The sequence below is a fragment of the Daphnia pulicaria genome, chromosome 12 (assembly GCF_021234035.1).
Source record: "Daphnia pulicaria isolate SC F1-1A chromosome 12, SC_F0-13Bv2, whole genome shotgun sequence".
NCBI lineage: Eukaryota > Metazoa > Arthropoda > Branchiopoda > Diplostraca > Daphniidae > Daphnia > Daphnia pulicaria.
In genome coordinates this window covers 760,377-788,018 of record NC_060924.1, presented here as the reverse complement: position 1 = coordinate 788,018, position 27,642 = coordinate 760,377, and the positions used below count along the sequence as shown (strand labels likewise).

The following is a 27,642-nucleotide window of genomic DNA, read 5'->3' as shown; positions in this document are numbered from 1 at the left end:
ACACCCCTGGCAAAATCACGAAACAAAAACTGTTCCACTCGATGAATTATGAAAAAGTTAAAAAGAGGTGTCGGACCCTGTGTTGTGACGACACTAAACGTCTAGAAAGAAATGGTGGACAAAAACAAAAGGTGCTTATTGCTGTCAATTTTATTGCCCATTCATTTTCAACAAACGGCATGGAGGAGGAAGGGAGGAGGAAACAGAAAAAAAAAATTAATTTGACCACCAAACAGAAAAACAAAAAAATGTGGGAGGAAAAAGGCAAAAGGTTCAAAGAAAAAAAAAATTCAATTTTTTGTAAATTTCAAAAACATTTTTTTTTTGGCAAACTGAAAAAATGAAAATTAATTTTTTTTTGTTTTTTTAATTTTAATTTTTTGCATCTTGAAAAATCGTTGGGGGTTGAGGGAGGGGAGAGAGGTGGGTGGTAATAAAGATACACCCAAACAAATGTTATGTCATCATCATCATCATCAAATCGTGTTTTTTAACAAATGTGAAACACACACACACACTCACAAACAAACAAACAAACAAACGCACACAAACATTTTGTCAAATTAAAAATGTTTTGGGATGAAAAATCCTGAGGTTATACAGGGGGTGGGGGGGAAAAGGGGAGGGGGTGGGAGTTTTTTTCGTATTATTTTTTTTCGCGATTCGGTTCAGGAGATTGTGTGTTTTGTTGTAGTTGTCGTGTCAGTTGGTGGTGGCATATTATTATTATGTAGGGCAAGAATTCATGCAAATGAGCCCCACCCCCTCCCACACCTTGGCGGCTCCATTTGAAAGAGACACAATAAAACAATTTTGAAGGGGGGAGAGATATGGGAGGAGGAGGTGGAAAATTTTGAAAAGTGGCAAAATGGGCGAAAAAATTTCAACACGAGAAACAATTGATCAACAATTTTCAACCGTTTTGGGGGAGAGAGAGATAATGATAATGGGAGGAGAAAGAGAAAAAAACAGAATGGTTATGTCATCAAATTGAATGCATTATTGCCATTGAAGAAAGGTAAATTAAAATTAAAAAGAAAACACATTTGGAGGAGGAGAATAGCTACCGGCCGCAAATTTCCAACTACTTTTTTTTTGTAATCAATTTAAAAAAAATCGTCTCGACACACACATAAAAGAATCAAAAACCCTCTACCCTTTAAAAAATTAAATTTAAAAGTCGCAAAAAACACAATTTGGCAAATGAAAATGTCAGAATATGAAGAAAAAAGGGCCGAGGGGCATTTGATTGGTTATGTGTGTTTCATCGTTTTAAAATTCGTATATTTTCATCCAATCGATATTCATTTTTCCTGTGTCATTAATCGGTGATTTAATTTTTTTTTTGAATTTTTCATTTGACTTGATGCGGCCACACTAAACGCAATGGTTCATCTAACGAAAGAGCGTGAGAGAGAGAGAGTGAGAAGAATGGAGAGAGAGGGGAAGAAAATAATCCAAAAAAATATAATTCCCTTTTTTTTTCGTGTTTACTCATTCACACACACGCGTGTCTTCTTGACGAGATCGACGATTTTTAAAAAATTGAAATTGATAAAATGGCGCGAAAAAAAATTTCAAATTTCCTGATGAAAAATTTTTAAAATAAAAAAAAGGCGGTGTGGGGGATAACAATAAAAAAAAAATAATCTTTTGATATCGACGCCACATATTCCCCCGAAAAATAATTAAAAGACTAAAAAACTAAACTTTCTTGTAATCTCGAAATTAAAATTTTGTTATTTTGCATAGCTCGTATTCACTTTTTAAAAAACTCTCTTTCTTAATTTCCCTCTCTCTCTCTCTGCGCTGAATAATTAAGTTCTCACCCCAAATGAATAAAATGTATCAAAAATTCATATCAAATGAATTGCTGAGAGATGATTTAAATTTTTTGTGTTTGGCGCGAGTCATCGAAAAAATTTTAAACTTTTTTTTTTTTGTTCAGGCTGTAAATGAATTTGGTGGTGGGGGAGATAAAACACAAAAATTGGGTTTAATAAAAAAATTAATTTTTTTTTGTTTTGTTTTCGTAAAATTCTCTGTGTCCTCTGTGTCTACTACTCTGCTCTACAGCGAGAAACGGCTACCAACAACATCCTAACGGGCTCTCAAAAAAAGATTTCATTAACATTTTTCTCGGTTGGGTCTTTTAATTTATTTTAAATCGATTTTTTGGCTAAAAACATTTTTAAATTTTTTTTTCCTGTTTGATCTCTCGGGAGGAGCCAAAAAACGAAAAGAAAAGTTATTTATTTCTGGTTAATTTCTGTGTAAGTTTTTAAAAAAGTTTCTCTGCTTTTTACTTCCACGGGTTTTCTTTCCCTTTATTTCCGCTTCCATTTTTCAAATTTCCCGCCACCGTCCGTCCTACAAAAAGTTGAAACGTAAAAAAAATGCGCGTGTGTCGTTGTATATCCGTTTAGTTTTGATTGAAACAAACGAGTTGAGGAGTAAAAATCTTTTCATTTTTGTTGGAACTCCACCAGGAGGTGACGGGGGTGGGTGGGTGAGAAAAAGGCGGAAGGCGGATAAAATCAGAGCAAACAAAACCTCGTAGACTACTATTACTGTTTTTACTCAACTCTAGCTGCTAGTTTTTACTAGAGAGAAGGCGTTGGTTCCGCCTATCACAGTCGGTAGTAAACGTCACGTGACCTTTGTGACACACCTGAAAAAACAACATTTTTCTTCTTTCTTTCCGTCTCGTCGTCGTCGTCGCCGCCAAGAGAATTTCATTTTGTTTACAAGAGGAAGGAATTTTCAAACAAAAATGATCGGCTGAGTTTTTTGACAAAAAATTGGCACTACCGAAACAAATTAAAAAATTAAAAAAAAAAAAATTTACTAAAAATTTTGGGGATGGGAAAACCACACCTTTTTTCCCGTTCCAGCTAAATTTTAATTATTATTATTACTCGATTTATTGATTTTAGCTGCCGTTTTTCTGATTCTTCTTTTCTTTCGCAATTTTTTTTTTTTGGCTGTGTTGTGTGTGTGTGTGGATTATTCATTCAAATCGGAGTCGGCCGAGTCTTTCGGAGCGATTCAATTGGAGAATATTTTGGGATCAAGGCCGAAAAAGGAATAAAGAAAAACATCTGATTACGTGATACAAATTGGGCGGGCGGGAATATAACAGAAACAATTTGGGAAATAATCCAAAAAAAGATTGGAGAGGGAAAATCAACACACGATCAGAGAAATTGAACAGGTAAATGACACACACATACACACACGAACACGATGGGATTTTTTTTTAGTTCAGTTTAAATTTGTGGGAGCAGCAAATATTATATAATATGGCCATTGTCAAAGAGGCCCCAAAAAATTCAAAATAGATAATTTTTTTGGGATTTTACTTTTCCTCTTTTTTGTTGTTGTCGATAATTGAGTATGGATCAAATTTTTACACGAAATAAATTCCCTCCCTTTTTTTCGGTAAATAGTCGAAAAAAAATGTCCAATAATAAATGTTTTTCAGGGGGTAGAGGGGTATTATCTAAATAAAGACTACGTAAAGATTAAGTTGTGTAAGTTTGTCTACCGTCATCGACTACGAGCTGCGCGCCAAATTCGAAAAAATAAATTTCAAAAAAATGTTTTTTCAATTTCGCCACTACCAAATTTTTTTTTGTTTTTTTCGCTACGACTACGAAGAGGAAAAGTCAAGAAGAAGGAGAGAAACTACCGTGTCATTTGCGGAGGAGGAGGATATTTGTCAAAATAGCGAAAAATTAATTCGAGTTAACAAGGGAAATTGGAGAGATCGCTTGTTATCCTTTCCGTCTTATCCACAAGTTTCAGATAAGATTAGAAAAATAATCAAAAAATGGTATATGTGTGTGTGTGTGTGGCTTTCTGGTGAGGAGGGTTATAACATTGGCAAATAAACGGGGGTAACAAAAAAAAAATGTTTTTTTTCCGACCTTATTTTATAAATTTCCTTTTTTCGTTTTGTAATTTTTGTTGAAAGTTGTGTCTGCAATTTCTTCTTCCTTCTTTCGCTTCCTCAGACGAATTCCATTTCTTTATCTTTTTAATTGTGACGCAATCTCTTGTCCGGCCGTCATCCGGGGCGATTCTCCTGGCCGTTCATCCTTTTCTCTACATAGTCTTTGTTGTTAATGGTAGCCGTTGGTGTAGTGGGTCGGAATCAGGGTGCCCTGCGTGAATGAATTTGACAACAACTCCAATTAAAAAAGGGAGAATCAATTAAATGTCCAGCGTCTCTCGCCTTGCAGCATCAACTTTAAAAACATCGACTAAACACAATTGAGTGAGAGAAACAATCAACGATCGATGATCGAGAAGAAATCGACCAGTCCCCTGTGCGCTCAAACAAAACCCCCAAAAAATAAAAAAACCTTTTTTTTAGTCTCCCAAACAAAAACGAAGATAGGGGGGGACGGATCCTGGCCAGCTTTAGAGATTATACGACGTCGGCGACGTCGGCGGAAGAAGAAGAAGAAGCTTGACCGGATCAATGACCCGAAAACGATATAGAGGCGAAAGAACGAAGGAATAGAAAGGAAATAGAGATAAAAATAAAAAGAAACTAGTCATCCGACTGGAAGAGAAGGAAGGAAAAAAAGGTCCAGTGCCTTTGGCTACATAATAGACGGCCCAGAAAGAAGAAGGAGGGGCGATATCTATTCAGAATTTCTTTTTAGCCCGTGAGCCGAGTCCGATTTGATTAGCGATAATCCATTCCGTCATTCGATCCATCGTCCTTCCCTTTTTTTCTCTCCTTCCTGGATGCCTTGCACACATATCATTTCTTCCTTCCCCTTTTCTCCTTCCATCCGCTCGACTTTCGAGCCGCTCGAGCGTGAACCAATCCGCACAGCCATCCACCTCCCCACCCCTTGCCTATCCTTTATCCCTGCGTGCGTGTGTGTGTGTGTGCTGATCAGGCAAAAGACTATTCAACCGACCCTCACCCACGTCGCCCCTTTTGTTCTCTCTGTCGACTGGATCGATCCCGCCCGGCAATGTCCATCCATCCAAAACCTTGGGAAATTCGGGACCAGAAACAAAATGTTTTTTTTGGGGTTTTATGTGGGACTCACCCTGGCGAGGGCCGTCTGATGTGATCCAGCGGCTGCAGCGGCGGCTGCAACGGCCGCCGCCGTGTATCCGGGCAGCGATCCGTCGTAGAGTCCGCCGTCGCCGGCCGGTCCTGGCGAAGCGTTGGGGTTGTGATGGCCGCCGTGTCCGTGGCCGCCGAGTCCAGCGGCCAGCGAAGGCGGGAACGAGCGGCCGCCCACTTGCGACTGCTGGACGTAACTCTGCGGGTAACTGCTAATCATTGCTGTAATTCACCGAAAATAAAACAAATTAAATTCACAAATCAATTTAGAAAAATAAATAAATGAAATAAAAATTAAACAAATTATTTTTCTAAATAGCTCAGACTTAATCGACATTTAAAAATTATTAAAGAAACTCTCTATCGACATGACGAAGCGATTTCTGGCCCAGCGTAATTGAAACATATCCCAGCGCCAGCCATCGCCAAAAGAGGGAGAAAATGATGAATGGCATCAGCGCCGCTAGTCCTACCCAATAGGCCACGCCCCCCACGGTATCGATAGATAATCGATCCGCATGTTAAACAGAGATCCCCCTCGTCGTCATGTTCACTCTCTCCTCAGGAGTAGGATATATATTCTCGGCCGGGTAGAGGATAGGGGAATAAATATAAATGGACGTTTGTTACATTGCCGACCCACACACGCGACATGTAATTTTTAAAAGAGGAAGAAACAAACGATAAATCAATGCGCATCCCCCCACCATCATCCAACCAACCAACCACTCGACTCTTTTGTTAATAAATAGCGCAGAAACGACTAGACTCGAAACTATTTCCCCAGCCAAACAACAAACTCGATGACAAGCAAAAGAATCGAAAAAGGAAGATGAAATCAAACGACTGGGGATGAAAGAGAAAATTCGATTTCCCGCTTAAGTGAAAAGAAGAAGAACGTGCCAAAAGGAGAAATTAAGAAAACGGGACGGTGCGGTGGTGGTGAAGTGGCGCGTCGGGCGGAACAAGACAAGACCATGGGCCCTCCGCCATCAGACGCCGAGAGGAAAAATACAAGAGCAGCTTCAAGCACGAAAGAAGAAAAGAAAAGAAAAAAGCAAAGCAGCATCACGTCTTTCACCACACTTCATCCATCCATCCATCCACTTCATAGATCCTTAATGTTGCACATAAAAGGAGAGGACTTGATTCCGCATCCATCTCCCAAGAAAAAAGGGGAGAAGAAGAAGAAAAGTTGTGTGATGGATCCCCTTCCAACACAAAACAAAAAAGAAAGAAACTCGGAGGGGAGGAAAAACTTTTAGTGGTGAAGCAAAAATCCAAAAGAGGATCGTGAGAAAGATTCAGCTGATAAATCACGAACTCTTCTCGTCTCTTCTTCTTTTCTGGATGGGAATAAAAGATGAAGAAGAACAATGGAGAGCGTGAATCGAAACTCTGATGATGACTGGAAAATCATCCCCCCACCCACCCACTCGCACGGACAGGAGCGGATCAATCGACGGCCATTGTCTCATCTGCCCGGGAATTTTTTGAATTTTGAATTTTTGAATTTTTTGAATTTGGCGGGTGACGACGACTGACGACGTAGATGAATGAGGAGCTGACCTGAACGGCCTGTGTAGGCGTCGCGGAGTAAAGGCGAATTGCCCATGTTAGCGGCCTGATGAGGATTGTGCTGGTGGTCGAGGTGGTGGTGGTGGCCGCGCGGATGGAAGGCGGCCGGACCGGCCCCGACGCCACCGTTGTGGTGCCCGTGAGCGCCCGTGTAATCGTAATACGTGGCTCCGCCGGCTCCCGTCGGCTGGCCGGCACTGGCTGGACCATTGCGGTGCTGCGACACAGAAACTTCGCCTCCGCCGAGGCCTCCGCTAGTGTTGCTTCCGCCTGCGCCACCGCCACCGCCTCCGCCACCACCTCCTCCGCCACCACCACCTCCAGGACCGCCGACGCCTCCGCCGCCGGCCATTCCATTAGCTGGACCACCAGCTCCGGCAGCGGCGGCCGGAAAGTATCCATAACTTGGATAACCTTTGATGCAAAAAGAAAACAAAAATCAAAAATTCAAATCATAATAAGAATAAATCAAACTAAACAAAACTAAACCAAACCAAACAAAAACAAAACAAAACAAACAACACAACTAATAAAAACATAAAATAAAAATTCAGCTCGTGCTTCCTCATCTCTCGCTAGATGCCACAATCACCTATCCATTCCACACAAACCATCACTAGAAAAAGACACAAACCGGACACACACAGACAGACAGACATCCAAATGTCGTCAATCAGGATCGAAACTAATTGTAATAGAACTAATAAGAGTGGCACAGCCGAATGTTAGCAGTAAGTTTAGTACATTTTTTGGAATGGAAAAATTAGTTTTGGGTGTGAAATCAAAGTGAGAGGGTGAAACTATAGAGATAGACCGGCAGTGGATCAAATATTATTGACGTGTCAGGGTTGGGGATGGAGAGTTGGGTGGGGAACTTTCTTGGCCACCCCACCACCCCCCTATATCCTGCTTCCTTCTCTCCCACACCCCCACCTTTGACTCTCGACTGTACGTATCGATTAAACACATTTCTATGGGGGAGAGTATATATATAAATGTAAGGAGGCAAAAGCAAACAGAGGCGGCTCCTGGCTCCTTGTGTACGTGTCAACACGAGCCGCATCGGAAATCGAACGGAGGCAAAGAATAAGAAAAGTATTGGCCCAACTTTTTCTTCTTCTATTCGGGGATCATCGGAAAATCTTTTTTCCATCAAATTCAAATCGCCAAGTGCTCGAAAATGTTTGACTCTCCAGAGAAGAAATAAATAAATCCCACCATCCCCGTTTCTCATTCGACACAGTCCATTTGGTCTACATTTTCTACAAAAAGGAGCAGCAGGAACAGGAGCAGAGAGGCCCCCGAAAAAATCATAATAATAAAGAAGAGGAAAAGAAATGGGGAAACGGAAGGCCCTTCCGCACTTCCTGCACAACAACACACGCGCCAACAACCGCCCAGACACGGAAAGAGAAAAGGGAGTTGAGAGTGAAGGGTGGGTGGTCCAATCATCATCATCCAAAAAATAAGCCAAATGAAAAATAGAAAAGAGTTTTTCTTGGTGGGTGTGTTAAAAAAGTTGGTAGCAAGTTGTTAGATCACTCGGACGGTGATGATTTCTAGACGTCACGCAACAACAACAAGACGACAACAACAACAACAAGCGCCTTCTAGAGGCAAATCGATCGAGGGAGAAACACAACTAACACCTCGCCATTATTATTATATCTTGGAGGAATCAGGGGTGAAAGATATATCAAAAAAAGAGTGTTAAAGCATTCGCAGACTAGATTGCAATTAGATTTCGTTGTTCTATCAACAACTATTTTTTACCCCCCGACAGCTCTAAAAACTGTACAGGGAGGGGGGGTCAGTGTTATTCAACAAATTCGAGTAAAAAAACAATAAAACCTGTTCTCTATCAAATAAAACAGACACGACAGACACAAAACACAAAAAATAATTATTCAAGAAAAAAAATAGAAAAACTGGTCGGGATGTGTCTGCTGTTCTGCGTAGCGGGAAATGAATGTTATACTTATGGAATAATTTCACGGTCGTTCCTCTCTCGCGTCTCTTTTGTTTTTTGGTTTTTGGTGGAGGGAAATTTGAATTGTCAAAAAGGCGTCCAGATGTTTCCAACATTTGATTGGCGCCCGGAATCGCATCGGTTGTTCGCTGTGCATTACAATCGAAATTCCCGCCTCTTATTTTTTAAAAACCAGTTAATAATTACAAAATTTTGGGATTTTTATTTTTTTTAGACAAATCAAAATGTATTGATTATAGAATTAATTATTTTTTTTCCTCATTTTCGAATTTTCTTTTTTTTTGTTGGCAGAAAAAAATTGTCACAGTTCGTTTTTTGGGGGTTGGGAGATTGGGGGTGGGGGAATCTATATCTTTTCTAGAAATGTGGGGGAGGACTCCATATAAAGACTCCAAGACTAAACAATGACTAAAATCATCAGCAACAATTTTTGAGATAAGAAGAGAAAAAGGATAAAAGATGATGAAATTTTTAAAGATAAAAAGGTTCGTGATGTGAAATTTGTAAGTGATATTATTATTTCGACGTGCAAAAAAAAATGGTAGGGGGGGATTGGCCAGCCAAAAAAAATCGCATTTATTTCCACCCCGTCGATCCAATTGAATTAAAAATCAATTAAAACTTTGTTGTGTCTTTAAGTTGCTGTTGTTTTCCTCTCCCCCCCGGCACAACTTCCTTGCCCGTGTTTGTGTATCTGTCTGTACGCCTTTTCTTTCTCGCAGACGACAACGCCGCAATGCAGATAACAGTGTCGTCGTCGTCGTCCTCTGTGTGTGTGTTATCTTATCCATCGGCCGACCTCACAACACACACACACACTTGCCCCTGCCGCATTTCCATTATTTCTTACACACACACACACAAAATCAAAAAAAAAGATGATAAGTGGCTTTTGTGCCAACTGTGTAACACACAAAAGTGAAGCGTGACCCCCAGTAAAAATTCTTTGGGGTCCGTGTAATCTTGTAAAAAAAAAATTATTTTGGTTTTTTGAAGTTGTGTGTGTGCGTGTGTGGGAAACCCTTTTTTTTGTGTTTAATTTTTTCAATTTTTCTTGAGCAACATTAAAAATATATTTTTTTTTTTTCCCATTTCAAAATGAAATTCAAAAATAATTGCACGCCATTTTCACCGGTTTTTAATTTTGTTTCGACTCCTTCACTGAAATGTTCTGTTCCAATTTTTTAAAATTTAAATGACAACTCGATTCGTTTTTTATTTGATTATTTTACAAACCCCCCCAATGGACCCAAACAAAAGTTTCTATTTTTCCTACTACAATCCAGGGAGTTGATTTCAAAATGATCGGATGGATTTGATTATATATATATATAATATATATACGTGATTCAATTAGAATTATTAAAGATATATTAGACCAAAAAAAAAAAAAATTGATGAGACACGGCTAACCGATATCAATACGGTTTGGCGTAGAGTCTTTTTTGTTTATCTCTCTTCTGATTTTGGTTGTTTTCGCTCAACTGTCAAATTAATCTGTCGTCATTTCCTTGGTAGTAAATTTTGTTTTGTTTCAAGAGATTGCGATTGGGTGTGATGAATTCGGTAGAAATAATGTCTAATTAAGTAATTATTAGTCGAAAGAAGCTCAAAAAGGAGGGGAGGAGACACACACTGAACGATTAAATTGTTGTTCTAACAGCTCGACTATAACTTGATTGTAAAATTAAAAAGAAGAATCCAAAATGAACATTTGGACTAGGATCTAAATTCGATCGACTACGAAAGACTATATATGTGTTAAGAGACACACACACAACTTTTGTTTTAAAAAAAAAGACGCTAAAATCCCGACGGTTTCTGAGAAATGGCCATTTTGAAAAAAAGGAGAGGGAACTGAAAATCGAAAAGAAGGAAACATGATGATCAGTTTTTTTTAGAAGGGGAAGGAAGCAGGAAGGAACTAGATCCATCCGTCGCGTGAAAAAATATGTCAACGGGAACAAAGTTTGCAGGATTCTTTTTTTTTAATCCAGCGGATGGGGGCAGTAGTTTTGGGTTGTGTGTGTTATACAACAGCAGAAATTGAAAGAAGTTTTGGGCTTTTTATTTTATTTGGTTTAGGATCGTCGTTGGAGTCGGATGGCCGGTCCCGTCGCAGGCGGAGCAGCACGAGACACCAGAGTCAAACCTAATTGTTGTTGTTGTTGTGATTGTTGCAGTGCGAATGGGGAGGAAAGAGAAGAAGAAGAATGGGAGAGAGAAAAAACACAATCACCAATCAAAAAGAGAAGAAGAAATAAAAATCAGATGGAAAGAATGTGGAGAGAGAGAGAAAATAATCGACGGATGTGATGATGGATTTCGATACAATCACGTTCCTACAACATCCGACCATCGTTCACCTTTTATCTCTTCCGGTCAGAACAAGACATTGATATCATGGAAAGATTTTTGTTGGGGGAGAGAGAGAAAAATAAAAGAAGGAAAGGCATTTTTTGGTGGGACGTTTAAAAAGTAAAAAAGAAGAAGAAGAAGAAAGAAAATCATCCAGAGGTTGGATTGACCAGTCCCAAGCTGACCAGGTCGCCCAATGGCGGCAAATGATGGCGCGGGTGCCCGTGATGATGCGGACCGGCTGCGTCGCCGACGCCGGCCGATGAAAGCAAACCGATCAAACCTTTTTTTGGTTTTGTTTTTTGGATCGATGTTTTTGTTTTATTTTTTATTTTTTGTTTTTTTTTTGGGAGCAACAAAAAAATTTAAAAAAAACGAACGCGGGAAAAAAAAGAAGAAAAAAAAACACACATGAGAAAAATTGCAACCGAAAATTCACCAATAAAATAATCAATTATTTCGGGAAGGGGATAAAAGAAGAAGCCACAGAAAAATTCCAAAAATAAAAATAAATAAAAAAGAAGAAAAATCCCCCGCGGCATTCGCAAAGCAAAAGAGGATCAATGACGGGCAAGAGAAGAAGAAGAAGAAAAATCAATTCCACGTTATTCATGCCAACTCCAACCCACCCACCCAAATGTGTCTGTGTGTATCAACCCCCGTGAGGCCCAGTCTCTTTTCATTTCTCTTCCATGGGAATCCTTTTTTTTTCGATTCCGATTGAGGATTTCACACGACCGGGGCAAAAATAAAAATAATAAAATACCCCACCACCGGAAGAAAAACCCCCTTTCACTCTTCACTAGCGGTTGACGCACGCCGGAATGAGAAAAAAATACCAATCCCAAATCCTACCGGGCCTCCCTCCCGAATACAAACAACTTCAATCTTAATTTTGGGTGTGAAACTGACACGGCGGGAAATTCAAAATGTTTTCTTATTGACGACAATTTTTCGAAAAATATTTCTCTTAAAAAGCTTATCCAATAATTTCTAAATCAATCAAAAAAGCAAGGTCGTTTAATATCGAGACTTACCGGCTGGATAAGGCAGTCCAAAACTGGCGTAGCCCGGGTAACCACGTCCAGCGTAAGCAGCGGCGTAGGCAGCTGGTAGTCCTGGATGACGTCAATGTTTCATGAATAGGAAAAGTAGAAAGAAAGAAAAGATTCAGTTAGAATTTCGGCCCACTCTCTACATCTCCATCTCTTTCCATCGGGATGAAATACAATTCACAATTAAATTTGCATAATCAATCAGATTGACCCCCGTCCCTTACCTTCTTGCAGTGCGCCCAAGGACCAGACCAAATCTGTAATAAAGAGAAGAAAAAAAAATGGATGCAAAAAAGAATAACGATTTGGTTATCAAACATTCCAAAACAAATTAAAACCAAAAAATTTAAATGAAGACAAATTTTTTTTTCAAAAATAATTTTAAAAAAATTAAATAAAAATTAAAAAAAAATATTTTCAACATTTTATGTTGAAGGGGGTTGGGAAACACAGTCACACGATTCGGTTCGGTTACAACACACGTACACAAGAATCTCTAAGAGAATCTTTTGGGGTCTATTTGACGAAGGGCTAATCCCCATCTTTGATTTTCTGATCGGCGATTTTCTTCTTCTTTTTTTGATTCCGTTTTTCATCCGATCCGTGTCAATAAAGTTCCGGAGGGAGAGAGAGAGTGTGTGTGGGAGGGAATTTGAAAAGGGGAGAGAGAGATAGAGATAGAAAGAGAGAGGACTATTTGCTATTCTACAGTGAGTGTAGTCAAAGAGTTGCGTACAGAGAGGCACAGTTTATTAAACTATCTGAAGAAGTCTGCATCAGTACAGAATGAGAGATTGAGTTCGGCGGAGTTGAACCGGAATGACAAAAGGCGGAAGATTCCGCCCATATCAATCGCGACCACGACCCCACAACCGACTCGGACTAAAGTCTCTCGGTCAACTACTACGATCCAACAAACAGAAAATGAAATTCCATCTTTTTTTTAGTTATTATTATTATTATTATTATTTTGCGGTAATCCATCGAAATTTTTACGTGAAAAAATTTTTTTTTTTTTTAAATCTTCCATTTTCTGTCCGTTTTTTAATTAAAAATTAATATGCAATTTTTTTTTGTTCGACTCTAAATTCTGAGCAACTATTTTCGGACTAGAGGTTTTGTTTTTTTGTTTTTGTAGAGAAACTGTCTGCATAAAGTTGTTGCATTTGTAGGGAGAGAGAGAGAGAGAGAGAGCTGGTGTGGCTGGACCAATTGAATTAGTTGGTAGGTCAATTTGTTCTCGTTACAAGGTTGGGAGGAAGAAAAGGGAAAAAATTGATTTTTGGCCACGATTGACTACGATCTGGAATTTTGACTAGTTGTTTTATAGAGGGGGACAGCAGAAAAATGGGAAATTTTTATGAATTTCTAGAAATTTTAAAAATGGGGGATTTTTTGGTGCAAGCCAACATCGCGTTATTTCAACTCTCTCTGATTTTTTGGTGTTTGTTTTGTTTCTGCTTTAAATGTCTAAAAAGAGTCGCATTCAATAAAACACTCGACATACACCACAACAAGAGACACAACGAATCCTACACAGCAGCAGCAGCAATTCACGTTTTATGTATCACCTTTTTTTTAAATTTTGTTCAACTAAACTTTCCGACTTTTGCTCGCTCGCCTAAGTAAATTAGCCTAAATAAAAAACCTGACGACAACACGGCAAAAGAATTGGTATTTTTGTGGGTTGTTGCTCTAAGGCCTAAAATGATTTAAGTATACACGAGTCCGTTAATAATCATCATGTGTCTCTCTACAAATATATATATATGCACACAACAACAAAAACACACACTGACTGTCAATTTTGCATGTTTTTTAAAAAATCATTACATGATCTCTCTGCGGCTAGGGAGAAGCAATAAGGGAGAGGAGGAAGATTCTCAATTAATTTTGTGTTACCAAACTATGTTTTAAAAAGAAAATTAAAACACCTTTTTTGTTTTACGTTTTGTTCTGCGGTTAGAGAGAACACTAAAAATAGATGTATCACACTATCATCTAAAATGACACGACTAGGAAGGAGGAAAAATGACTAAATTAATTTGTCGACTATCAATTCAATACAGAGGGGGGGGGGGTGAAGAAGATAAGAGGAGGGTTTATTGACTTAAAAAAATGATCGTTTTTTGTTGGAAGACTAATTTTTTTCTGGGGGAAATAATAAAAATAGAAGAAAAATTGGCATTTCAATTCATTTTTTGGTCTGTGTCTGTGTGTCAAATCTCAACCGACAACAAATCACTAAGTTGTATGAATATAGATATATCAGATCTGCATGTTAATCGAGTCCTACTATACTGTCCTAAAAAATAGATTAAGTACAACTACAATCCATTACGTAAAAGCCGAGACAAATATTCAAAAATGAAAATACTAAAAAATACACGGCCGACCGACTACTACACCCACCGTCAACCCCAACAACAAAACCAGAAAGATCCTTTCTCTCTACTCTTTCCATCCTAAATAATTTTCACACACACATACTGGCCGTCTCTTTGTGTCTGGACGAAAATAGAACTCGCACAAGAGCGGGCCCTCCCACCCCAGTCACAACTGAGGTGATTCTCTACTCTGTCGAATGGCTTCCGAAAAAAGCAAACACGCAACGAAAATTTTTTCCTCTGAACCTGCCATCCCTCATGTTATTGCATAGACATTATTTCTTTTCTTTTTCCTGACTGACAAAACAAAAGGGAGAAGAAGATGAGAATAGAGCGGAAGAGAGTAGACGACGAGCTTCTTCCGCCTCTACTTCTTCCGAAGCGCCAAAATAATCCAAATCAAAACGAGAAGAGACTAAAGCTCCTAAGGCAATCCAACTGGTCCTACATTATTATTATTACATTATCTTTTTCTTTAAGTAAGTCTGGTCCGATCATTTGACGACACGAAATGATGAATTTAGCAGCTATTTGATCACCTGGCTATAAAAGAGAGAGAAAAAGGAAAGCGACACATTTGGCAATTTGATTTGTTGCGTTCGATGTTTTCGTTTAGTTTGAAAGTTTTTAGAAGAAAATTTGAAATAACTCCCCCCAGATATAAGAAACATTGACCGAAAAAAAAAATTAAAAAAAATTAAAAAAAAAGTCGATTGAGAACAAGACACGACAAACAACAAAGTTTTGAAGTGATCACCAGTTTGGTCTCGGGCCCTACGACAAATTCCAACCATTTTTTTTTTGTTCTTTTTCAAAAAATTTGTGACATTGAGAGATTCTATTAAAAAAGAAAAAATATTTATATGTGTTTATGTATATAATAATTATATCAAAAAAGAGACTCGGAGCTTTTCGTTATCCCTATTAGAAGTTGTTGACCAGAGTCTGGGGGGCTAGGAGAGATTCTTTTCATAATATTAAAATAGATAATAATAAAGAAAGAAAAGGATAAAAAGGTATCGGCGTGATGCGGTATTTGTCTGCTGACGTCAAACGGGCACAAACGGCCACACACAATTGACGTCAAAACTCTTTCTTCTTATTTCTTCTTTTTCTTAGATCCCTGGACATTTTTTGGCACTCGGTCCGACTAGATACCAAACCATTTTCAAACGTTCACTCCCGATATTTCGACGAGCGCAAAAAATGTCAAACAGAAAGTTATTCCCGATCCTGACTGACTCGACTGATTTTTAAAAAAGACAATCACTTGCGTGTCATTTTTCTCTTCCTGCGGATTTGGTTTGTGCTGTGTGTGTGTGTACGGAGTGCGGGAGATCATTGCGCAAGAAGGATAGAAATTGACGTGATTTTGGTTTGTTTAAAGACCAACTGGGACGGAATAAAAGCCCTCGAGGCCGGCAAACGACGACAAATTGAGCTCGGCCAATCCGGCCGCACCTCCGCCGACCGATCCAGCCCCGCCAGCACCAACACCTCCTGCACCGGTGCCGTTCACGACGACGCCCGTCGGATTGTTGTTGTTGTTGTTATTGTTGTTGAGAAAGCCGTGAGCCACCTGGTGTTGTTGCTGGGCAACTCTTTGCTTGTTGACGGCGGCCTGAACGGCCGCGGCGTGCTGGTGGTGCTGGTGGTGGGCGGCCATCATGTCTTGCATGGTGGCCTGGTGACTGTGGCCGGCGGCGGCCGCTGCGGCGAAAAGCGGATGAGCGTATAGGCCGGAAAAATGGCTGTGCGGATGGAGGGCGGGGAGGTGGCCGGCAAAACCGGCCATCGAGGCCGCCAGGGCTTCGTTGGCGGCCGCTTGAGCGGCCACCGCCTGGGCTTGATGCTGTTGTTGCTGCTGCTGCTGCTGAGCGGCGGCAGCAGCCTGGACCTGAGCCTGGACCTGAGCCTGGGCGTTGCTAAGCGAATTGGAATTGTGAGCGGCGGCGGCAGCCGAGTTGGCCGGCATGGGGTAAGGGGCGTAACGATAAGAGACGAGTCCGTTGCCTAAAAGAGCGGCGGCAGCGGCCGAGAGACCGGCCGCCTTGCCTGGACTCTGCCCACCTCCAGCTCCTCCACCCTGTCCAGCCACCCCTCGATGGTGGTGGTGGTGGCTGTGGTGGTGGCTGTGATGATTGGAGGTGGACGACTGACTGGCCTGATGGTGCTGCAGCTGAAGAGCGGCCGACGAGAGGGCCGCCGCATTGGGATTGTTCATTATGTGCGAGTTCAACATGGCGGCGGCGGCGGCGGAAGCGGCCGAGTGATTGTGACTGTGCGGATGGAGGGCGGCGTGGGGTGACGAGAGGCCGGGCACAACGAGCTGGCCCAGCCCGCCACCACCTCCACCGCCGCTACCACCACCGCCACCATTGCCCACCGACGAGACGGCAGCAGCAGCGGCCGTCAGACCCGATTGCATAGCCGGATTGCCGGCGGCGGCGGAAGCGGAGCAAGCGGCCGCGGCGCTTAAGAGAAGCAACTCACCGTAGCCGGCTCGCAGGGTGGCGGCACGTCCGCGGGCCGCGTTGACGGGCAGCATCACCTCCTTGGGTTGCGCCTTCTTGCATTCCACCTGCAACAATTATCAAACGACAAAACCAAATCAAGACAATAATCATCAACGACTCGCAAAACATTTTCAAATTTCAAATTAAAATCCAAAATTTAAAATTCCCGCCTATTCCCACTCCACCCCATCCTTTTTATAATAATACAAGTGTGGGTGCCCGTTGAGATGATGAACAGCCGGCGACTGACGGCCAGATTGCACCCACTCCCATGAAAATCCCTTGTCCGCTATTCTCTATTCTCTTGTGCTTAACAATTAACCTCTTGGCTCACGAGGAAGAAAAGGGGCCTTCTATACAACTGAGGAGGGGATTCTAATCCCCCGTTCCCTTTCACTCCTGGACACACACAAGGCACAAAAGGGAGAAAGAAAGAGCAGACACAAAATGGACGACAGTGCAGAATCAAAATCGTGAAAAAAGCCCCAAAAGAAGAAGAAGATTTAGATTTTTAGATGAGCACGTACACATGTATAAAACAGACGGACAATAGAGAAGTAGAGAATAGAGAGATGGAACATTTGTGCCATTGTCCCGCCGACTGTACAAGACACCCACCCGCACTAACCCCCCCCATCGCCATTGGCTCCGCTTTTCATTGCCAGCGGAGCAAACAGCACAGAGAGACACAATCAAACATGAACGACGACGAGTATATCGATTCTCTCTTCCCCCTTTCTTCTTCTTCTTTTTGATGGCCCACTGCGTTTAAGATAGAAAAAAAAAGGAGAACAAAAGGGTGTGGTGGTAGGGGGTCCCGTGCGTTCCATGCTGAACTCTTACCATCTTGTTGTTGATCTCGTGGAAGTGAATCTCGCAGACCTTGTCCACAACGTCCTCGCTCTCGAACGTCACAAAGGCGAAACCTGTTTAGCAACAAATCAAAAAAGAAGAAGAACAAAATAAATATTCAAATATTTGAACGAGACCACCGTCGACGACACACACGGAGTAAAGGGAAAACGGCTCAATCCGATTTGAATTCGTCGCAACTGTCGAGATTCTTAATCGATGCTCAAAGAGAAGATTCTCCGGTTGAGACTCTCATTAATTGGATAACGACTAGACTGGGAGATGGGAGGGGATGAAACATTGCTCTCTCCTTGATGACCCAAAAAGTCGGAGGGAATCATCAAGTCTCTCGTTGTCGGCGGAAGAAACAAACCCAAAAAGTTTTGGGTTCTACGTTTGGTGGTGGTACAATAACCCCGGACAGGTTTTTTGGAGGGGCGTCGAGACGACGGCGGCGGCGTTGCCTACGCCAAGGCAAAAGAGAATCACCCCACCAAACGTCAACTATTTCAAAAACTCCTCCCTTTTCTTCTTTTCTTTTCTTATTTTATTTTTCCAGGAGAAAATGAAGAAGAAAAAAAGTCAATTTTAGAAATGGTCCATCTTTCGTGTGGTCTCTCTCCAAGTCACGCGGTACAACATTTTCGGGGTGTCGTTACAGCAGAGAGAGAAAAGAAAAATGACGTCAGGGGTGGGCCTCGTTAACTTTGTCCCAAGAAAAATGTTTGCCTTACCCTCACCCGAGCAAAGCAAAGCAAGCTCGCCCGTGATGATGATGATGATCGTCTACACCACCACCGGGTAAAAAACCAAAACCCCAAAAAGAAGAAAACGACCTGACAAACTTTTGGTCTACCGCCGGTGTTGAAAGAAAACCGAACAGAAAAAGAAAAATCTGTCGAAAAATATTTTGTTGATTGAACGAATTCGTAAAAATAAAAAACGTCTAATAAAACTTGAACCACACCCACCCATCCCTTCCTTTTATTTTAGCTCGAGGGCAGGTGCCTCTGTGCATTGAATGCAGTTGCTGCTGCTGCTGCTGCCACCACCACGATCCCGTTTTCCAACTCGTTTTCTTTTTTTTTTATTTCAAAAAATTTTTTTTTAAAAATATAAAAAAAAAAGGAAAAACGGGTCCCGCAAGTTATTTATATATTCATGGCAACACGGCTTCCTTGTTAACCGAAACGAACGAGAAAAAAGAAAGAAAAACAGAATCCGAATAATGTGAATAGTAAAGATTCTCCTTTTCTCCCTTCATTCCATCACTTTGATTTTATTGTGATTTCTTTTTATTCTTTCTTTTGCTACTCCACTATTATGTCGTTAATGCGGATGCAACTGATTCAATCCGGTGTGTGGTGGCACTCGACTATTTTTTCTTTTCTATCGCTCACGTTTTTCTACTTTTTCTTGTTCATCTTCTTATTATGTGCGTGTGTTTCTCAATCGAGCAGACGAAGGGAGCAACTGATTGACGAACAGTTCAGTGCCAACAGCTGCAGGTGCAGTCGCCCACGTTAGGCCAACGTGCAGTACGTGCGGATGCATTGATAGACGAGACCCCATTGAATTTGTGGTTTGCCGCTACACAACAGGACTCGACATCGTCGTAGGGGTGGTTGGGAATACAATGGAGAGAAACGACGAGGTAACTTGAGATTATCTTACAACCAGAATTGACCGACAACAGGAACAAACGTGCTCCAGCTTTTAAAATCGACTCGCAACGCCACCGCTATTTTTTAAAAAATTTCTAACAAAATTTTCTAATAATTAAAAAATAAAAATAAATAGTCACAAGAGATGAGAAAAAAGATAGACTGGTATCAACCTGCTAAAAGGAGAAAAATAAAATAAGAAAAAAAGATGTTCTTTTTGGTTGGTTCGTGAGTAGAGAGAGGGGGGGGAGAGCCTCTTTCCGTTTAGCCATTCCGACAGCGTCTCCGCCGGTCGGTCGCTAATGAGTCCCGTAACCGTCGACTCTGTGTGTGTGTGTGTGTAGAGACCCGTGACTTTTCACGTTGCACGAGGAGGAGGGGGAATAAATAAAAAAAAACGAAATAAAAAAAAAAAATAGACGAGTCGGTAAAAGATGAAAAAAAAGGAGGAAATGAAGCAGCAGCAGCAGCTCCTTTCGCCATTCCATTCCATTCATCGATCACGAGAAAAAAGGGCCCCCAAAAAGAATTTTCTTTTTCTTCTCTCGCAATCAAAAACAATTCGGCAGGTTCACAACTTCTCCGCCTTCTTCTCTTGGCGAATGAAAAAGAGCCCCACACAGAGAAAGAATTCAACGTCAGTTGCAGATGCAGCAGAAAAGAGAAAGAAAAGAGAAAGAGGATGAGCTTCTATTTCGAGTTGGGCCAGGAGTCACAGGAGCGCACCATGTCCCTGACGTCAGCGGCGCACAGACAATTGCAACAACCCCGAAAGAGATAAAGTTGTTGGGGAAACAAAAAACACATACGACACACACACAGGAATAATCATTCCTCTGTTCCGCAGTAGCTCGAAAACCATTTCCCTTTCAAGTCAAAAGGATCAGACCTGGAAGAAAACTAAAAAATCCTACACAGTCACGAAATATCAAAAAATGGGGGAGAGAAAACCTGTCTGTACAACTTCAAGGCGGATATTGTTACCGAAATAACACGGGCTATTCTCTCACATACATTAAAGATTCTCGGGCATCGATGCCCAACCCTTGAAAAATAAAGAATTTCATTTCCGTTGAGGGAGTGTCGTTGGGGTTTCAGCTCAATATTCTTCGGACGGTAGTGGTAGTGGGGTGGCCGAATCACCCATTCACCCCCCTGTCGTATAAAAAGACCCTCATAATGGTTAGCTGCACACACCAGGAGGTGCATGGGTATTACGTCAACAACCCAAAAAATCAACCCTCTTTTTTTATTCTACCCCCCTCCGTCCGTTGTACCCCTAGAAAATAAATAAAGAGCCTATCGATTTGTGGAGGGTTACACGCAGTCGACTTGGGGTCCCTTTTCAAGTCCACCAAATAGTAAAATAGTCAAAAAAGATGCGCAACGGATCGGACGAATGGACGAATAGACTTTTTGAAAAGGCTTCCACCTCGTTTCCGTTCGTTATTGACCTAACCCACTACTACTACTGCGTATGCACCTGAAATGTAGGGGTGGTGGGAGAACCCCTAACTCGGTAATACTATTCCTCCTACAAGAGGGTTAAGACTTTTAGTTTTGTGTCAGAAAGAAGGAAACAATCGCCCAAAAATAACGAAAATATTAAAAAAGAGTTATGTGTGCTCACCCCTGTGTCGGTTGGTTTGCTTGTCGAACATCAACATGGCGTCTTCCACCTAAAAAGGCACACAAACACAAAACACACACAAAAAGCGAAGAGAGAGAGAGAAAAAGTCATTAAAATGCCATTGGCGATGAGTTACAAGAAGAGGAACAACTTTTTCTTGTCCTCCTTCCAAGTTGAATAACTTTGGGGCGACAATCATAATATTAAGGGGCTGACTGGGCGGCTTGTCCAGCACCCACAGAAAGTCAGTCGGTCGTTCGTCGTGTGCCAACTCATTTGACGTCAGAGAGGCCCAACTTCTTGCCCAAATTAAAAGACAAAAAGAACAAAAAGAAAGACAAAAGTGTCAAGCTCACCCGTCCAAATTGCTCAAAGTAGCCTTTAACGTCGTCGACGGTCGATGGAGCCGAAAGTCCGCCCACGAAGATCTTCTTCGTCCGGGTCACCATCTGCCAACATCATCAGAATAAACACATCAATAACCAACACCACCGGGGGTCTGTCTCAATCGACATCATCATTATAAACGGGTGGGGCAGGGGAGAACACATAAAATCAGGTTTAACTCTGGCCAGTGAGAGAGACAAGTCAAAGTCCTGGACCGCACACAACTTAATCAGAGTAGAGAGAGAGACGGGAAGTTGGGCAAGTAGAAGGAGTAAAGAGATAGAAGAGCCGGAAGGATCTCTTCTCTTGTCACGGCCCCCACATGTGTCGTCCAAAAGCTCTTCCATTGTGTCCAGTCTCTCTCTCTCTCACCAGGATCGATGGAGAAGGAAAAGAAAAGAAGAAAAATTTTTGTGTTTTATTTTCGAACCTTGGGGTGAGCCCGGCGAGGGAATGCAACTTTGGGGTCGATCTTCTTGCCGTCGAGCTCGTGCGGGGCTGAGGCCAGCACTTTGTCGACCGAGGCGGCGTCGGCGAACGTCACGAACCCGAAACCCCTATACGTCGTTGTAGTCGATGTTGTTGTTGTTCCGAGAAAAGAGAAGAGAAAAAGTAATGTCATATTATAATCAGCTCTTTCTCTCGACAGTCGTCGCCCTCCAGTCCAATTCACAGAAGAAAAACATGTCACGGACACGACACGACACACAGGTTATGATGCAATTGGCCATCATCCATCCCCGTCCGGCTCGCACAACACAACAAAAGTCACGATATTATTAGAGACCCACAACGGCTTTCTCTCCCCCCCATCCGAAATCGATAACATTTGTTCCGTTGCAAGTCTATGACGAATTGTGATATTAGGAATTGTTATTTTTACCTGGATCGACGGGTGGTGGGATCTTTCATGACCATCACTTCCGTCACGTCGCCAAATTTGCTGAAATATTCTCGCAAGCCTTCGGCGCTCGTCTGCCAACTGAGACCTCCGATAAACATTTTCCTGTGGGAATTAAATAAATAAATAAGAAAAAGAATCAAACATCAGAGTCACGACTGTGGAAAAAGATGAACAAGTTTTTCCACGAATTTTATTATAGACACTAAGTAGTCTAAATCAATAATCATCATTGTCCCCTTTGGTTATTTTTCTCCAAAAGTTTTTGTATTTTATTTTCGTTATCTTGACCAACTCAATTAAGTTGAAGCTAAGAAAAAAGAAAAATACAGTAGATAGGTTTTCTGTATATTAAAAGAGAAGGGGGGATAAAACTGGTCTCGGAAGGGGCCGGAAGGATCTAAAGAAGAGGTTCAATCCAGTTTTTTCCTTCCCCCCATAGTTTTTTTCTATCCCAATCCCCTTATGGCTAATCAGAAATTCCAGCCGGAAGGGGGGCGACTACTACAGTACCGACTCGAACTAGACGACAGCCAATACACAACCCAATTGAGCGATAATGAACAATAACAACAACAGATTTCTTTCATTAACCGTCATCTTCTTTCTCCCTTCACGACTCCCCCGACAGTCATATAATTATTATGTGCTGCTGCTTCTGCTATCATCGCACACACACTACTCTCTCTCTCTCAGCTGTTTGACCACCAGACAAACAAGCCCTACACACACAAACTGGGAGATTCCAAAAGTCCAAGGACCTGGCCGACTGATAATGGTGGCCCCTTCTCAACTACACACACACACGAATTTTCAAAAAAACAACTATGGGAGAAGGAATATTGAAAGCAAAGTCATCCCTCCTCACCATCTTATCTCGATCTGTCAATCTTTTTTTCTTTCTTCTTCTCTAAACTTATCCAAAAAAGGAACAAGTTTTCTTATTCTTTTTGTCGAAATGAAAAGGAGCCCCCCTTTTATTAGTCCTAGTCGGGGTATGGATGATGGTGGCCGGGTCACGTGCCTCTTAAAACATTCTAACCGGCCTTCTTTCTCTTAGGCCTTTTTCGTTATTAATCTACTATACAAGTTTCTTCTTCTTTTAAGAGAATCCCGCCGGCGGTTCTTGAACAGATTTAAAATTTTTCTTCACGGCGCCTTCTGTTCGTTTCTTCTCCTTTTTATATGTACACCAGAGTGTCGGATGATATAAGAAAAAGCAGGTTTTCTTTTCTTTCCTTCAGCAGCTCTCATTTTACACATAAAATGTGTGTCTGGCGCAAAAAAATGTACAAGAAACCCCGCCCTGGCAGCATTGCTGACCTGACGGTGTGTTCCAGTTCTCCTATCCTATAGAACACGTGTGTATGTCGCTGGAAGACAATCAAGAAAAAAGAGAAAAATTCTAGAAGAAATTCGAAACTTTTTTTTCCTACAAGGGGGGATAGAAATTCTAGAGCAGCTGATTTTGCTACACTCTTTGAACCCTCCTTTTTAGAGAATAGATATCAGGGTGGAGTTTCGGTTTTTTTCTCTATTTAACTTGGGGACAGAAGTACCCCCAGGACAGGCCGCCATCATCATCTTCTTTCCATCCATCACAAAAATAAAACCCCCTTCTTTTTTCTCGAGTCTGATAATCTTTTTTCTTCTTTTTCCTAGAATGTGATTTTTTTCCTATTTCTTCTCCCCTAAAGAGAACCTAAAAAAGAACCTGAGGCTCTATGGAAAAAGTGGTCAGTCTGGTAGAAGAAGAAGAAAAAAAAAGACGCAAGTTTTTCAGCCTTGAAGCCCGCGAGTGATGGATACCACCACGACGGTGGTGGTGGTGATGATAATAATTATTATACAGGCGCTATAATATCAGGGAAATGAATCAAAGAGAAATGTTTGTTCTCTTACCCAGGATCGTTGGGTACTTCGGTGGTGTTGTCGCCATGCTGCGACTGCGAGTGAGCATCCATGTTGTCCATCTTCTTTCACAAACTTTGGGAGACCTTAAAAATCAAGAGAATAAGAAAATTAAAATTTCGCCAATCGCTTAGTTAATAAAACAAAACTCACTTGTCAAAAATAAAACTTTTTTCTATTTGATTCCAGCCGAAAAAGCCTCGCCACGTTGGTTGATTAATTGATTAGATTCCTATCCACGGCACCTGTGCCCGGGTTCCCAAAAAGTTACACAAGGGCTCGGGATGACTGCAACAAACAGAAAATAAAAAAAGTTAAGTTTTTTAAGGGGGGGTACAAAAGATAAAAAGTCGATCGATCGACATTCCACAATGAAACATTTATAATCAGATTACACAAAAATAGTGTCTAGAACCCTACATGTTTTTTGAAAGAAATATTTTTTCCAAAAAAGAGAATCAATACCTCGGGAGTTTTTTGGAAGGTTGAAAATGTTCCAGTCGGAATTATTAAAATTTTCTCTCTTCTGACTTGTCTGTCTGTCTGTGTGTGTCTTGGATTACAGCCGAGAGAGAGATAGGGGAGACGCCGGGAGGAAGAAAAATCAAGAGAAGGAAATTGAATGAAGAAGTGGAGAGAGTTCACTTCTTCTTCTACAGTTTCGATTAGGACAAGAAGAGCAGCCAAAGCAAAACGGAAGTCGAAGGGGATTGTTTTGTTATTTGGTGTGTGTGTGTGTGTGTAAAAAGAAGAAGAACGACGACGACGGCGAGTTTTTGGAGAAGAAGAAGAGAGAAATATATGTGTGGGGGGATTGACTTGTATACACACTCGCACACACTCACTCAAACACACACACTTTTTCGCTTGGGGTGAATGATTTTTTTGAAAAAATCTCAAAAGTGGGGACGATGGATTATATATTAATGAATTAAAACTGCTGATCAAAACTCTCTGCTTGTTTAAAGATTAATTTTTTTAATGATTACAGCTCGACTGACTGATTCCTACACTGAACAACTAAAAAAACTACCGGAGATGAACTCCTCCGGCCTGTTTCTGCAACGCGCGAGGGCACTTTACACACTGAGGGCAGCCATTGCTAACGCCTCTGTAGTAGTAGTTGAGCTCCTCTAGTCTATTTCCTCCTAGTGTCCACAGGGGCTTCTTCCTTCCCCCCCAACACCACCCTCTCTGCGTATTTTACAAGCAGTCGACAGCTACTCGCACGCCATCTAACGCTCAACACTACCACTTCTCGACCGCTACACGTCAAAATAGTTTTACGCCATAGTGGCCGTCAACGCAATTAAATAAAGAAGCTAATCAAAAGAAAGTCGTGTAAAATAATACTGATAACCGTAATAATCTAGCTCGAGGCAAAAACCACACCGAAGGAAAGTTGCTATTTAAAAAATAAGGGTACTACAGAAGCATTAAAAACGTTTGTGTGTGTTTATGGGAAAGACCTACATTTTCACTTCTTGTAACACATCGACGTACGACGTCGGGCCGGGTCTGCGCCGTTGTGGTTTACCATAGAAAATAACAGATGGCCTTGACCCGATTGTGTCATCATCTACACACGGGAGCTTCAAAGGTCACTCTCTCGAGTCTCGCTTTCGTTGGAATGATCACCATATTTATTCATTCCCCGGACGTCTAAACCAGTGGATGGTCGCCACCATTTGTCCGTCCTTTACAACAGGCTCTCCGTGAGAGTATAGACAAGTTTTTTCGATTGTTTTCTTTTTCTTAAAAAATATGGCCGTGTTCGTGGAAGCCAATCCACCCGAGATCCTTCGAGCCTCCCAAAAGGATGAGTCTTATATCAACACCATCAAGAACGAACTGGCTGACATTGTACAACGTCTTTTCGGTAAACAACTGTTTTTAAGTGGAAATTTTTTCTAGCAGTGACCTTCTCATTGTTTACCATCTTGCTGTACACACAGGAAATCAGACATGGCTGAAGGTCCAGTGGCTGTCGGACCTCACCTGTGTCTTCCTATATTACACCTTGACCACCTTGTTGGACAATCAAACCCTCGGAGAGGAATATGTAGGGCTCATACAAGTCAATCCAACATTAAGGGCTCTTCCCTCTAAATTGGTAAATAACAATATAACAAGCACTAGTACCTGACATTAGCAAAGCTTCTATTTAGACAAGGCTTACTGCCATCACTCTGCAAGTATTAGGACCACGGCTGTTCAGTCAAGTCATGAAAAAGCTGGACACCTGGCTACGAAATCCAGAAAACATCCCTGATTTAACACCCAAAGCCAGAGATTACATTGTATTGCTGACAGAGCTGATTCACAGCAGCAGTTTTTGGGTGGGGCGACTCAACTTGGTTTTATTCTACATGTACGGGAAATACTACAGGCTATCTCAAAGAATGGCCAAGATCCATTACGTAAAGACTACATTAGATTACAAATACCCAAGCAAATTAATCCAATATTCTATTTCTAGGTATTCGCTACAGACTACTTGAAAACAGAAAATTACAACCCAACATTCAAGTTCATTGGGCAAATGGCCCTTACACACCTTGTTCTACTTTTACTTACAAATTCCATTACCAAATGGAAAAATGGCAATTCTTTAAAAAATTCCAGTGCAATTTCGGTAAATATTTCTCAACAAAATTGCTTAAACTTTCCATTTTGCAACCCTCATTAAAGCTAAGCAAATGCTAAACACAGGTGGTGGACAGTTCTAGTGAAAAATGTGCTGGCACATCACCCTCGACAACAGCGAAATGTTCCCTTTGTTGGGATTCAAGAAAAAACACAGCCTGCACCCCATGTGGCCACCTGTTCTGCTGGCAATGTATTTTGCAATGGTTGCAAACCAAGCATGAGTGTCCTCTTTGCAGAGAAAGTGTGCAACCTTCAAGAATTGTGCCATTATTGAATTATGAATAATCTATGTCAGAGTCCAAACAGCTATTTTGTGAAAATGTTTTGCACAATGTGTTGAAATAAAGCTCGCTATGTTTTTGACGAGCCAGCCTTCTTCATTCAAAAACCCACATTCGTTCGATTTAAAAGGGAATCGCGTCTTAGATCTTAACCAGGGAAGACATTTTAAGAGACACAAAGAATAGATTAGTCAAAAAGTCTAACCTGAAATTATCAGAAGATTGTAATATCGTCATCTAGACAAACAGGCTGTCTCGTTCGTCGGAAGCATTTTCTTGAATTGTCACGTGCTTTTTCCCTAAAGAGGACACAGTCAAACCCACGGTATCGAGTACGCACTAGTCCACAACTATTTTGTATTAAAATATGGCTACAAGTGACAGCACTCGA

At 41.3% G+C, this 27,642-nt stretch overlaps 2 protein-coding genes across 6 annotated transcripts; one reads left to right on the top strand and one right to left on the bottom strand.

The window, feature by feature from the left end:
* Window positions 1-132: 132 nt before the first annotated feature.
* Window positions 133-27,594, bottom strand: LOC124316266 (RNA-binding protein Musashi homolog 2-like). Of its 5 annotated transcripts, none has more exons than XM_046782107.1 (14): window positions 27,457-27,594; window positions 24,475-24,609; window positions 24,313-24,407; window positions 22,393-22,515; window positions 21,940-22,066; window positions 21,479-21,571; window positions 21,123-21,171; window positions 17,820-17,902; window positions 16,954-17,044; window positions 12,298-12,330; window positions 12,056-12,136; window positions 6,662-7,084; window positions 5,073-5,314; window positions 133-4,190 (listed from the first exon to the last, which is right to left on the bottom strand). In XM_046782107.1, the coding sequence occupies exons 3-14, from the start codon at window positions 24,381-24,383 to the stop codon at window positions 4,125-4,127; spliced, it is 1,482 nt and encodes a 493-aa protein (XP_046638063.1). In that variant the 5' UTR covers window positions 24,384-24,407; window positions 24,475-24,609; window positions 27,457-27,594; the 3' UTR covers window positions 133-4,124. The 5 variants fall into 5 exon arrangements, with proteins under 5 accessions (XP_046638063.1, XP_046638062.1, XP_046638061.1 ...); XM_046782106.1 differs by lacking the exon at window positions 27,457-27,594 and adding an exon at window positions 24,787-25,486 and having other exon boundaries at window positions 24,313-24,404; window positions 24,473-24,609; XM_046782105.1 differs by lacking the exon at window positions 27,457-27,594 and adding an exon at window positions 24,787-25,486.
* Window positions 25,878-27,336, top strand: LOC124316459 (peroxisome biogenesis factor 10-like). The gene is made up of 5 exons (XM_046782432.1): window positions 25,878-26,200; window positions 26,277-26,434; window positions 26,490-26,741; window positions 26,801-26,956; window positions 27,034-27,336. Exons 1-5 carry the CDS (start codon window positions 26,086-26,088, stop codon window positions 27,253-27,255), a joined length of 903 nt encoding a protein of 300 aa, XP_046638388.1. The 5' UTR covers window positions 25,878-26,085; the 3' UTR covers window positions 27,256-27,336.
* Window positions 27,595-27,642: the final 48 nt, after the last annotated feature.